Raw genomic sequence first — 15304 nt, forward strand, 5'->3', positions numbered from 1 at the left:
TTATGTAAACAATCATACAGTATTTAATTCATTGTTCACTTTGAGTCCCGCGAGGAAAGAATATGAAACTTTGATAACTTACTGTCCTTGTATTACATGTTCGGAATATAAACTGCCGACGATCGGACAATGTAAGTATTCAAGCTACGGGAAGAGATATCTGTGTAATTTTGAGACAAAATAACAAACAAAAGATGAGCATTTTACGACTTTTATATAAACAAGCATACCGTATTTAATTCAGTGTTCACGAAATGTAGAACCACACTGCATGCACCAAATGAAACAGGGACTGACGTTTACGAGCCTAGCTACCCACCGTTGGTGGCGCACCACAACTGGACGTGCGGGTATATCTCCCTCGGCAATAAAACACGTGCGTGTTAAAAGTACTGCGTGTGACACTACCGCACTCGCGTGTATCATTACACGTTACACGCATTTCACACCTTAAAAACTTGCGAGTACATGGAAAGAAACTTTTGTCGGAAAGGGTAGTAGTGTTTCATTAATTTTAACCATCTTGACCTGATGGTGAAATATGGACTTCGCAGGAAAAGGGATACTGTACGATAGACCTGATCATCATTATTGATAATAGACACATTCTAAAGGTTTTATTTCTTATATACTAAATGCCATATTACATATATTAGAAATCTAGCCATAATTCTAAAAACCCGCAGCCCGCAACCCGCACTTTAGCAGATACCGGGGTCAACATGGGGTCGCAGCCATGTTGCCTCAAAACTTATTTCTGTCTGCACTCAAAACTCAAAAATGTCGGATATGAACCTGAAAATCGATGCAATTTCGTCAAAATTCGGCGAAATTTCAGCCTATAGACAAAATTTCATCTAGGTAAGGTAAATTTACTGAAATTTGATCGACAAATAATCCTGAGCTTGAACGTGACAGCTCGCCTTCTCCGGGAAGTCAAGCATCCAGCTGCCCATACACAGTTGCCCATATGGCCAGGTTTATGAGATTGTTTTCAAGCGAGCGAGCCAATAGAGCTAGAGGTCTGATTTTTGGTATATAGGAATAACTTAGCAATACAATTATTTTGACAAAATTTTGACCTCAAATAGATATATTTGTCCACAACTCAGTAACCACAAGTGCTACACCCTTAATATTTGGTATGATGGGACACCTTATGACACCACATATTGTACCTCATTAATTATGCGCATATCTAATTCTGAGCAAGCCAATAGAGCTGGATGTCCGATTTTTGGTATATAGGGATAACTATAGGGTAGAAATCTAAATATGCCCATCTAAATATTAGACATCTACCATCGAGAACAAAGAAGTTTGCTGTAATTTGAATATTTAAGGAGTTTAAGCAATTTTCACTATAAATAAAGAACCCCTGCCTCAAACTCCACAAAAGTTGCTAGACATATTTTGCCGTTGTCATGCCATTGCTTCGTTTAATAACCAGTTAATCAAATGCCTAATTGACAGGAGGAAATTCAAGACCGTATTTGAATAGTAGTATATATTGTCCTCAAAATTACTCTATCACGGCCCAAGTACTCATTGCCTTCAGCAATACTGCCTTGTTATTATTATTATTATTATTATTATTATTATTATTATTATTATTATTATATTATTATCTTTGATGCACAAAATTGTGTCTTTATTTTTTAACTGTTTAATCTGAATGATAAAACTGCATTTCAATGGATCACGTTTGATTCATTTTATTTCACTTACCTGACTACGTGCCTCTATGTTTGCACCAGCATCAATCAGATACTCAACACTTCTTTATGGCCTCCCTGTGCTGCATAGATTACAGGAGTAGACTTGTTCTATGGTAAAGAAAAAAATGATTAAAGTACCACTCAGAGAAGCACTTTTCAACATTATTATGTTAGTGTATCGTATCCTTTGATGCAAAATGACAACACTACATTTGCCTGCATCATGTTCATTTCATTTTATGTTCACTTACCTGGCTACATGCCTCTTTATTACAGAACAAATCGGAGAAAAGCTTTTGTAAAATTATAATGTAAGTGTATTGTATCCTTTGCTGCTTCTAATGTAAATCTAATTTGTTACTGTAAATCTGAATGATAAACTACGTTCAATGCAACTTGTTCAATTCATTTCATATTCCTTATCACATGCCTCTTTGTTTGCACCAGCATCAATCAAAATCCTCACCAGATCTTTATGGCCTTCTGTTGCAGCGATGATTAAACGAGTAGACTGGTTCTATGGAAAAAATACTTAAATACCAATCGGAGGAACACTTTTCAAATTATTATGAAAGTGCATTGTACCTTTATATGAAACCAATGTTTATATATTTGCTACATTAAAATCTGATTGATAAAACTACATTCCAATGCATCACGTTGAGTTAATTTTCACTTACCTCATCACATGCCTCTTTGTTTGCATCAGCATCAATCAGAATCCTAACCACTTCTTTATGGCCTCTCTCTGCTGCATAGATTAGAGGAGTAAACTGGTTCTATAGTAAAGAAAAAAATGATTAAATACCACTCAGAGAAGCACTTTTTACAATTATTATGTAAGTGTATCATGATTATTTGCCTTCTCGTCTTACTGATGTTTACTCAGCACACTCACTTGGGCATGTTATTACTAGTAATAAGACTGATGATGTTGATATTGAACAAGAAAGACGTACTTTCTGTGTTAGAGCCAATATGCTATTGAAGCAATGTAAACACTGTTCTCTTGATGTTAAGAAAGTGTTTTTTTTCTGCTTACTGTAGAAATATTAATTGCTGCCATTTGTGGTTAAGCTAAAAATCAAAGGTTTTGAACGAACTAAAAATTATGTATAACAATGTTTGGAGGAGGCTCCTAGGTGTATCTTCTGGTAGCAGTGCTTCAAATATGTTTGTGTCTAACAATATTATGTCTCTCGGGAAGTTATCCAACAAAGTATTTACAACTGTAAATGCAGAATTGATAGATCTTCAAATGCATTGATTTCTGTAATATGTAATTCAGACTGGAATTGCCACAGTAAGATTTTCCGTCCCTGGAGGAAGCAGTTGTACACAATTTAAGTCTTTCCTTCGCAAGTGTTGCTCATTCTCTCTGTTTCTTCTGTTTTTTTTCTCTGTTTTTGATCATTTCAGTGTAATTTTCCTTTCACTTGTGTAATGCTGTTATGGACACAGAAACTGAAGCAAATTTTAATAATAATAATAATAATAATATAATATAATAATATTATTATTATTATTATTATTATTATCTTTTGATGCAACAAATGTGTCTTTATTTTTTAACTGTTAATCTGATGATAAAACTGCATTTCAATGGATCACGTTTGATTCATTTTATTTCACTTACCTGACTACGTGCCTCTATGTTTGCACCAGCATCAATCAGAATCCTCAACACTTCTTTATGGCCTTTCTGTGCTGCATATATTACAGGAGTAGACTTGTTCTATGGTAAAGAAAAAAAATGATTAAAGTACCACTCAGAGAAGCACTTTTCAACATTATTATGTTAGTGTATCGTATCCTTTGATGCAAAATGACAACACTATATTCGCCTGGACCACGTTGATTTCATTTTATTTCACTTACCTGGCTACATGCCTCTGTGTTTGCACCTGCATCATCAGGATCCTCACCACTTCTTGATGGCCTTTTGTTGCTGCCCAGATTAGAGGAGTATACTGATTCTATTGAAAAGAAAATAATGGATTAATTAAAGTAACAAACAAAACGCTTTTCACTATTATAATGCAAGTGTATTGTATCACATCATGCAACTAGTGTTAATTTAATTTTTTTACTGTTCATCTTATTGATAAAACTACATTTTTATGCGCAACATTCATTTCATTGTCTTTCACTTACCTGACTACGTGCCTCTTTGTTTGCACGAGAACCAATCATAATTTTCACCACATCTCTATCGCGCTCCGGTGTGCTGCCCAACATAAGAGGAGTGAACAGGTGCTATCGGAAAGGGGAAAAATTATTAAAGAACCAATCAGAGAAAACACTTTTCAAAATTATAATGTAGGTGTATTGTATCCTTTAATTTTTCTAATGTAAATGTAATTTGTTACTGTAAATCTGAATGATACACTACATTTCCATGCAACTTGTTCAATTCAATTCACTTACCTTATCACATGCCTCTTTGTTTGCACCCACGTCAATCAAAATCCTCACCACATCTGCATGGCCTTCCTGTGCTGCACAGATTAGAGGAGTACACTGGCGCTGTGGAAAAAAAGTTCAGAAAAGTACCACCCAGAGAAACACGTTTCAAAATTATTATGTAAGTGAATGTTATCATTTGATACAACTAACAGTTTTATAAATTTTTTTACTGTAAATTTGAATAACAACAGATATTCCAATGCACCACGTTTGATTCGTATATTTCATTTACCTCACAACGTGCTTCTTTGTTTGTACCAGCATCAATAAGGTCATAACCACTTCTGGATGGCCTTCTGTTGCTGCAATGATTAAAGGAGTACACTGGTGCTACGGAAAAGAACAAATGTGCAACTCAGAGAAAACAATTTCAAAATATCTTTGCAGTAGTATTAAATCCTTTTACGCAGCTAATGTTAATGGTGTGTTTTACTGTAAATCTAAATGATTAAACTATATTTTAATGAATGACGTTGAATTCATTTTTAGCTCACTCGTTTGAACATGTGGGCTAATGTAATAGCGATGTATGTCTGTCTGTGTGACGGATTCAAGTCAGAGTTGGTGCACTGGTACCATATGCTGCATTTAAGAAACTGATTAGATTTTGTGTTTGTGTGATTTACATATAATAAAGTTATGCAATATCGGTTTTTTTCCGTACAATGGTTTCTCTATGGAGACAGTAATGACAGTATGTATATATATATTTATATATAATCCCATGGTATTTTTCTCTGTTTGACGAGCCGAAGGCGAGAAGTTGTGCGGCTCCGCAAAAACCACGAGTATACGATGACGTTAAACAGAGAAAAATACCATGGGATTATATATTTATCACATGAACAGTCTTCTTATTTTTCTTCTGACGTGAATGGATCAAAATTATAGTAACAAATTGCACGAAGTTCGTCGCGATTTGTTTTTACTTATGCGGATTACTTTCATTAAAAGAGTAAGCGGCCCATCACCCAGGAGATACTTTCATTCATAAATCCCATCAAGCTGAAATTGCTACATTAAATGGTATCTCCACCAACCAGACATACGGATTCTGTCACGTGAACCTGTCAATCATTGTCTCGTGCTGTACTGATGCCAAGGCAAGTCGGCCATCGGTACGATGGACATAACCTTTATCGTGCTAGCGACGGATAGCCATAGTATTCAGAGTTATTCAGAATATTTACAAATAGATTTATGAAGTAAATGCAACGACACGATCGAAACAGTAATTCTCATCTCAGAGATTCCGTGGCTTTTCAAAATATCACACAAGTTTACAACCGTAGCGAGCGCGAAAGATTCCGTTCGATACACATAGAGTGTACCTCATTGCATGTTTATGCCCACAACGCTGCCGTCACCGGCCGGTCTCTGCCATGCCGTGTCAACTCGTTAATCCGATCGTCAATGTTTGACTTTGATGTTTGCAGGTGACATATATCTCACCCGTAGATACATCCTAATTTACTTGACGGAAACTCTGTTTTGTGTGCTGTCTGAGTCAACTTTCGAAGTACATCGGATTCCACAGCACTGCAAATGCATATACAGCTCAAAGTGATGTCTTCGTTATAGCGCTACAGCCTTACTAGTCCAGGTGGCTTAGCAACAAAAAACAGCAAGATCGTTACACGAATGACAAAAGTGCCAAATTTGCTACAGAGGTTTACATATGTGTGTAGATCAAAATTAGCTATTGCTCCAAAAATTTTGGCCACCGAAAGGCTCGATGACGTCATAAATTCAAAATGGCCGCCATTATAACGCTTAAAAATGGTAAAATACAGTTTATTCAGCCAGTTTTCACTATTCTTGTAAATAAAGTGACTCAAACTTTCTCGATCGTAAATAAACATTGAATTAATGCAAATTAAATCTTATGATGACGTCAAAAGCCAAAATGGCCGACCAAATTCAAAATGTCCGCCATAACATTGTCTAAAATGTTAAAACACTGTTAATGAAGCCTGTTTTCAGCATTTTATCACCTGAACTGAAATGAACACCCCAAATAACACACAAAGCAGGTAATTGATGCAAATTAATTATTAAGATGACGTCATAAAACCAAAATGGCAACCGAAAGTTACAAAATGGACGATTATGAAGTTTACTTTGCTTGGTACAGTAGCCCATTTACGTGACAAAATGATAGTATAAGGTAATGTACAATTTGCATTAATATTCCATAAACTTAAAATAAAAGATAAATGTATCAAAACTTAGCCAATAAGTTCAACACATGTAAAAACTCTTATGAGATTATTGATTACTAAAAATGGTTTGTGTTTGAAAAATCGAATCGATATAAAGGAAATGAAGGCAACTTCACACACTGATTCTACCTTTGCTTGTCAGTGATACGGTATAGTGGGTAGATCAATGTGGTTTCGTGATAAGGGAAAATGGTGAGAAACCAGTGAATCGATAGTGCTTTGACCCTCGTAATGTGACCTTGGTCCGGAAATAAGGTTTTATGTTGGTTATTCCTCCTAGCGGCGTTTCGGGCCAAAGTGGGGTCCCTTCTTCAGTCACTTGAATGGTTTTGTATTCCCACATGCTCATTTTAATGGTAGCCATTGTTCATCAAAGAGAGATGCTAAAATCATTATGTTTTGGTCAGAATTTTGCGTGAACTGTTGCTCAGACCGTTCTTTTGTACTCTCCTTGTGTTTGAATTTTGCTTGAAGGAGGATATATTGTATGTTTTTCTTCCTTTTATACGTAATTATAGGTTTTCTGGAAAACCATGGCCAGCGTTTAATCGCCCTTCATAATTTTCCAGATTCTTATCACATTGTTTGATTAGGCTGGTTTTGATGAGGTTGTGCTGACTAGTATTTTGTTACATCATTACTCTTACTTTCGTTGATGAAGGATGGCTGACGTTTTGTTACATTCTTTTTATACAAGCTATGTCTTTCTTTTTGTAATCTCTTTGTTGAAGATTTTGCGTTGAGAAATTTACCTTTTTATGAAGTCCATATTGTTGTTGCATGTACATATCTGAGTAATTCACCTTCAATGAAGCATTTGAAAGTCAGTGGTAGATAAATATCGCCAGATGGTTTTTTGTGGGTTTTAAAATCGAGCCATCTCTGTCAATGTAAGGTATGAGATTTTGTCGATAGAATGTTCAATTATGAATTCCCAAGTTGAACGTAGAGTACAAGGTGTTGCACTCCTCGACAAATGTTCTGAATGTTAAAAGTTGATGTTCAATTCCTGTGTAAACCATGAACATGTCACCTTTTAAATTTCCATACGAATATTTGACCGGATTTGGGATTTAATATAACTTTCTCCTTTTCATGGTATATGATATCAGCTATTTCTGGTGAGCCCATACTGCATCCATAGATTCGTTGTATTTTTCTAAGTTGAATTAAAATATGTTGCGTTTCAGAATAATCGACAGTTAAGGCTTTCATGTACACTGATGGTTGCTCTTGAGTTCATGTGTCATGTAATTGACCTTTTTTCTTTCTTTTTTTTCAAATCGGGTAAATAAACAAAAACCAATCATACCAGTTGGCAGTACTGTTTCAGAGTCCAACGCTACGATCGCTGCATTTATGGCTTCATTTTTGGCATGTTTTCCTACATTGATACCACGTCTTATGTTACAAGAATAGAGTTTGCTTGTTTTTTTAATTGGTTCTAACTAGAGAATGAAGTTTTTTGTGTCCCTGGCATATATAAGTCGTTTTGGACGATTGGTTTTATGACAAGGTCTAGAAATTCCGACATTTGTTTTATTGGGGTTGAGCAGCCATTTCTATTGAGACTTTTGGTGATGATTGTTTCTTCTGCTTTGGTTTTGTGTATTTTTGGCAGGAGATACCATCATGGTGTACAAATTATTCTACTTATGGAAATGGGGAAACTGTAAATCACTTCGTCAATGATCTTCTTGTCGCAGATAAATGATTTTGTATACAATATCCACTGTATAGTCAATGTCGCCAAGTGTATTAGTGAACATTTTTCAATTCACAGGTGTCTATAACTTTCTTTAATGTCATTTATCTTATTCATAATTGCTATGCCTCATCCTTTATTGATGGGTTTCATTAGATTTGTTTGTTTTTAGACAGATTGTTCAGGGCAGTCTTTTCTGCCAGAGTCATATTCTTTCTGAAGTGGGTTGCGAATGGAATTTCCTCTATCGATCTAAGTTGCTTCGAGACAGTTTTACAATTTTTGGGTTTTCCGCGGTTACTAGTGTTGAGCATGTACTTATCTTAGAACAGATGTCTGATTGATTGATTGATTGTTTCTCATGATATCGCATAATCTTATGATGCGAATAAATTTGTTGATATCTCATACGACAATTTTTCTAGACACTCCGGAGAGGGAATAAATATCAAGCCTTTACTTAATGCTTTGATTAAGGTTTGATTTGCAAGATTGTTGATGAATCTGAGAATCTTTCTGAGTTCTTATCTTTGTTTAACCTTCCATTTCTGCTTATGTTCTTCCTGGTGTTTTTTTATGTTTTTTATGTTTGGGTTTCCAAACAGCAAAACTCGTCTGGTCACGTTTTTTGCAGTTTCCTTCACCTTTGAATTCCTAACCAGTCTGGTAAGTGAACAACGAAAGGCAAAGACGCTTTTCATAAAATTCACGAAAGCTGCAAAAACGTAAGCTAAGCTAGATTCAAGAAGCAAAAAATAGTCTTCTTTTGGTTCATAAAACCCTGACCGAACGATCTTTTTCAGGCCGGCACATCCTCCAAAAAGGGAACTACAGTAACTGTAGCACAAAACTATGTCACCACACATCGAGACATAAAAATCCAAGAAAATTCAAACGAAAAAGGCTTCTGAAACAAAGGAAGCAAAAGTCTAGACCAAAATCACAAACATAAAACGCTTTTTCAGGGACCAACGTCACATGACCAGGGTCAGGCATGATTTATTTACCGGTTTCTCGCCATGTTTTTCGTTATCATGAAAACACATCACTATTGATCTACTCACTATAACGTAACACTTTCAAAGTAGAACCTATGGGTAAAGATAACTTTATTTCCTTAATATTGGTTCAGTTTTTCAGACAGAGGTCATTGTTAAAATAAATAATTTTATAATAGTTTGTAATTTGTGTTGGGCTTATTGGTTAAGTTTTAGTACATTTATCATTTATTTTGAGTTTATGGATTATCAAGACAAATTGTAGATTACCTTTAAAGTATTATTTTGTCACGTAAATTGGCTATTTTACTAAGCACAGTGAACTTCATAATAGGTCATTTTGTAATTTTCGGTCGCCATTTGCTTTTATGACGTCATCACAATAATGAATTTGTATCAATTATATGTTTTGTCTATAATTTGGGGTGTTAATTTCAGTATAGGGGATAAAATGCTTGAAACAGGCTTAATTAACAGTATTTGAACATTATCAGATGATAATGTGGGGGATATTTTGAATTTGGTCAGCCATTTTGGCTTTATGACGTCATCATAATAATTGATTTGCATCAATTTTATGTTTATTTGTAATTTGGGATGTTTGTGTCGGTTATTCAAAAAACATTGGAAACTGCCTGAATTAGACGTTTTTTACCATTTTTAAGCCTTATAATGGCGGCCATTTTGAATTTATGACGTCATCGAGCCTTTCCGGTGACCAAAATTTTTGGAGCAATAGCTAATATTGATCTACACATATATGCGAACACCTGTAGCAAATTTGGCACTTTTGTCATCTGTGTAACGATATTTTTGTTAAGCCCCCTGACTATACGCCGCTACAGGTTTGATTCCGAGCAAGAATTTACAGAATTGTTTTGTGTGATGAAGGAAATTTATCGTTGTTAGTCGAATGACTTTATGCTTGTGCCTATATGTCGCTTTCCCGAAGATTATACTGTACTCTTTATTCAGTTTAACTTTCGTTGTGGTGAAGATTTCAGGTTTATCGCTAACCGGGATCGCACGGTACGGACGTCCACATTGAGCCTTACGAGGCAACTCGACTGGATCGGGGGGTATCCCTATTCGATTCTCAGGAACAGCTATAGTTTTAGCGACTTGAAATTTCTCTGGACATGCCTTCTATATTTCCATGTGTGGATTTATCGGGTCACCTTTTTTGAAAAAGTGTCATGAGAGCAGGGCATCGATCACGACAAATCGGTCTATGTTCATGTCGCGACCCGCATGTATGAACGGTAGCATGCAAGAAAAAAGTTCTGGTTGATGACGTACAACAGGGGTAAATTCGGATTTCTTATCCGTCCTGTTCTACGTCACACAGGTGGGGAATTTGGCCAGTTCATGTGATATATATATATATATATATATATATATATATATATATATATATATATAATATATATATATATATATATATATATATATATATATATATAATATATATGTATATATATATATCTATACCAAAATTTCATGAAACTTGTCACAGATTACAATGTCAGAAGATTATCATGATGCTTTGAGTGTCATGTCAATTATCTGCTCATTTGCACATTTAATGAACCTTTGTTATTGGTGACATATAACTCTGAAATTCCTGCAACAAACGTACTGATACGTGCAACAAACGTACTGATACGTGCAACAAATATTGATCTGATATATCTAATTATACGTAGAAGCTTGCGCAGTGTCAAGTTAAGAAATAGCTCATTTGCATATTTAATAAAGTATTGTTATCAGTCATATTACTCAAATGCAACTGCACCAAATGTGATGAAATCTGCTGCAGATACTGATTCGACTGATATCTATCTGTGGTGTAAAGCATTTAGCGGTGTGAATATTGTTTACAGGTGAAAATGTACGTTTACCCATATGGTTCTAAATATGGCCTTATTTGATAGATCTCTGTAAGAAAAGGAGAATGCACTTTACCTGATGCAAATCTGACATTCCTTTCAAGAGATACCAGAATCTTAAACTTTTAAATAATGAATACTTATTTGGATGATAGTGTACAATTGTTAACCACACTCATAAAGGAAAGACAATGGCATTGAAGTGGCACTCATTTATATCGTTGTAATTCCTGGTAATTGTCAAGTTATTGTTGCCAAACTTTCTACAAATTCACACAGTTTGATTGTAATGACATTCATGATGCTCAGGTAACATAGAGTAGTAGGAAAATGTCCATGTTACCATGGAAGCAGACTAGGGTCACACATTAGAATCAATCAACTGCTGTTCATGTTTCTTAGTAATGGCAGGCAGACATGATTAAACCTCATACAACTACATAGTAGGATGCTGTAAAGTGAATTTCAAACATTTTAGCTGTTACTATGGCAACAAACATAACAATCATCAAAACAGTATAAAATTTTAATGTAGCAGGTAATTTTGGTTCAATGTATTTTACTGATAAGACTTTCTCTTCTTTTGCATAGGCAACGAGATCATAAATCTCACCCTTACTGATGATCTGATCCGCCATTTCTATTGTCAAAAATCTGAAATATAATAGATAAGCAATAATGTTACTTTATGATAGAATTAATTACTATTTTTTATTTTGTATATGTTAAAATAGAGAATCAAATAAAATAAAATAAAGTGGGAGAACGAAATTACCAATTTTAAATATCTTAATCACATTTGCTTTGACAAAAAAAAACTATACCCGGTGGGAAGGGTGAACAAAAACAAATTTAAAGTACTAAGAAACAGTATCTAAAAAGAAAATGATGACTCACAAAGTTATAGAATTCCGAGTATTGACACAGCACATGTTTTCTGGTGTTAAAATTAAAGAAAACCAGAATTGGACTTTCGTTTTTACACCTCCCCATAGTAAATACATGGGAAAACGTCCCCAGTCGGCCATAGGCATTCCATACGATGTACGCAATATCCATTCTCCCATAGAAAATGCATGGGCTAAACGCCCTAACCGGTAGTATACAAAATCAACGCTAGTTCTCCATGCTACTTTCAAAATGCTTGCTCAATTTCCTGACTGAAAATAGCCATGATATCCCACATTTAGACTCCTGAGTAATCTGAACATCACAGAAAATCATGCTATGCACAAATTTTACAAAGTTTAGCAAGAATTACAAAGAAAACGCTTACCGTTTTGTTCCGAGCAAGCGAGTGCTTCCACGCTTCACCGGCGGCTAGCAGTTGAGGTACCCGGATGTTGTTTACTTCGAACACAACATTTCAAAAGAGGGTCGTTTACGGAGTCTACGATCGTCAAACTATCGTCAAAATGTTGTCATTATATGAGTTTAATACTTAATAGATATCATATTGAGGGCCGTTACGCTACGATTATGTTTAAATTTCGTCGAAAAATGCTGTCAAATTCTTATTTTCAAGGCCGTTTCGTCAATTCTCGGCAGATTTTGGTATTGACCCCTCATTTTGAGGGCTTATGCCCCTCCCGCCAAATATCCTATTTTCATAATGGTATCAGCCCATCATAGACATCCGGCGGCCACGTTCAATTACGCGTATACCGAGTGATCTTATGCGTAAGCGAGGTCACGTCACGTCTCAGTGGAGGGGCCGATTTTTGCAGCTTTTGAAAGGTTTAAGTGCCATACCTCGAACTGACCACTTGCAGTAGGCTCAAACTGTCACAGGTTCGAATTCATTTATTTTGTTTAAAAAGTTGAGACGTCCTTGTTTTTATGAATAATGTTTTTGATCTCGTGAAAAACATGATAGAATAAAGGATCAGTGGTGTTTTGACATGGCGTCCAAACGCATTTGTCACGTAACTGAAATTGCTAGTGTGAAGTTAATTAAGGGTTCATTTGCATATTTAATGAACTTTGTAATTAGTGATATTACTCCAAAATTACAGCATTTCATTTGATGAAACATGCTACAGATGTTGATCTGTTATAGTATCCAATTTCTGTGTCTCTTTTAGTGTTTGGAGGGGAAGTTGTCATTTAATTACAGTTAATGTACATGTGTGAATGTATTTATTGAATTCAAACAGATTATTAATACTGTCATTTCATCATCTACATTGCTTTTTTGAAATATAACCATAGTGCTGTGTCATTGAAATTACACAAAAATGACAACTTTTAAAATACAATCGAATTATACTTGCCTTTACTTATTATAACAATAATATTTATTCATATGAATTCCAAAGTATATGACATAGTATGTACAATTGAAACTGCCATGCCAGAAAATCTGTTTTGTTAAAATAATTCTTAAATACTATATATATGATTCATACTTGGGGGTAATTGATAATATGTTATATTTCAATGCATAGAAATGTAAATAATTTGTATTATTGCATTGTAACATAAAGCCCATCACAATCTGATTGTAGGTTTATTGAATAAAACCACAAGGGCTATGACAGGTAAATATGGTCTGAAGTACACAGTAATACTGTTAGCTAGTATTTATGTACACTTACTACATAAAAGTATTATCTGTAACATAGAAATGTTTATTTTACAAAAAATGTACATGTAGATATGTGTGAATGATGCAAAATTGATTGTGTAATAAGTGATTTTGTTTTCAGAAATAAAGCGGATGAGAAGACACACAACTTAACAGTTAGGTGGCATGTAACTTCCACGAGATAGAAGAGTGAATGAATAGGTGTATGGAACACTAAAATGTTTAGATTTACTCATTTCATTCCTGCTAAATTTCTTTAGTTACACAGTGATCTCTTTTCATAAATATTTACTCATTCAAGTAACTTTGGGAAAATTACTGTATCACAGAAGCAGTAAGTTTGGTTTTCATAGAATCCCACAGATCTTTGTCAAATAAAGTTCTTTCAACACTTATATTTTTATTTGTGAAAAGCACAAAATCTCAAAATGTTAAACCAGTAACGCCCAACTGACCTTGAATTTGATAGTACCATTTTGAAGTTTCCTTTAATTTAACTCTGTTCTCATCCAAGTAAACATGGTATGATTTACCCTGTGCTGCTTCATTTGAAATTTATCTTAATGTTTAAAACATATTTAATTTCTAGCAACCACTCAACCTTACTGCAACAGGTACAGTTAACTTTGCCATCAGGCTTGCTCCAAGAAAGGGAAGATCAGCTAAGATGATAAACCCTGAACTTGATATTTAGTACCCCTGTGCCTTTCACAAAATAAATATTCATAATACACGTGTTTAGCTACAGATTCATGTTCTACACCACATCTGATTGCATCTGATGATTGACAATTGGAAGCTTTGTGAAAATTTTAGAAACTAAATAATGATTTTTGCCTCTCCCTGTATAATTACAACAGTCATAAAATTACTTGCAGTTAAATGGGCTTGTCTGTAATCAAACCAATCCTGTAATCTCTTTGACCAATGGTAAAGTCATTTACAATGGATATATGTTTACTGTCAATATTGTCTTTCAAGTACTCAATGAAATTTAACTCAAAAGAATTTTTAAAATCACAGACAAAGTCTAAAATTGTTTTGGGTTTTTCATCCAGGTCATCATCATTTGCAGTATCAAGGGTCTCTAGAAGAAGGGAATTTGATCCAGCACAAGTATATACTTAACAGATCTGATCTCTTCTGGTGTTAATAAGGGATTACTAATTGCAGGGTTATATGTGTCCATAAGTGGCTCAGGTTGTAATGGTGTAGCTCTATTGTTCCTGATGTCAATCTCATCAATAAGCAATGGAACTGACTCCCTCCTAGGTTTGTCCCACGTACATGGTGTGTCAGTTGCTACTTGAGTATGACGATCCCTATGACGATCTGTAAAACTGCTCAAGCTGAATAGAAGTGTGACACAGTGCTTACATGTACCATCATCCCTGAAAAATAAAACATACATTGTCACTTTTTCATACATATCTCACAACACTTATGATTATACTTTGAGATAAGTTTAGGATTTCAACTTATTAGATTAATCAGCTACATTTCAAAATTACATTCAATAAAATTATGATATTTAAGCATAATTTACAGATAACTGAAATGCCAATACTGTTTTGAGCTGTATGAAGTTGTAGCTTGCATAGTCCAAAGAAAGATTTAGGGGGTGTAGGGAGACTGGGCTATGAAGCAAAATAAATGCGCCCACTGAAGGTGTAGGGCTTCCTACTTCCATTGTGTCCATATAAACAATGTATCTATGGC

At 34.8% G+C, this 15304-nt stretch overlaps 1 protein-coding gene across 1 annotated transcript in view; it reads right to left on the bottom strand.

The window, feature by feature from the left end:
- Nucleotides 1–3592: 3592 nt before the first annotated feature.
- The window catches only part of LOC139128403 (ankyrin repeat, PH and SEC7 domain containing protein secG-like), a 39459-nt gene continuing 27747 nt past the window's right edge, over nucleotides 3593–15304 (bottom strand). The window contains exons 4-7 of the mRNA XM_070694179.1: nucleotides 4417–4514; nucleotides 4146–4244; nucleotides 3873–3974; nucleotides 3593–3694 (exon numbers count right to left, since the gene is read on the bottom strand). Of these exons, the coding sequence (XP_070550280.1) occupies nucleotides 3593–3694; nucleotides 3873–3974; nucleotides 4146–4244; nucleotides 4417–4514 (401 nt within the window). The remainder of the gene's footprint in view (nucleotides 3695–3872; nucleotides 3975–4145; nucleotides 4245–4416; nucleotides 4515–15304) is intronic.

Source organism: Ptychodera flava, unplaced genomic scaffold, assembly GCF_041260155.1.
Source record: "Ptychodera flava strain L36383 unplaced genomic scaffold, AS_Pfla_20210202 Scaffold_52__1_contigs__length_894533_pilon, whole genome shotgun sequence".
Classification (NCBI taxonomy): domain Eukaryota; kingdom Metazoa; phylum Hemichordata; class Enteropneusta; family Ptychoderidae; genus Ptychodera; species Ptychodera flava.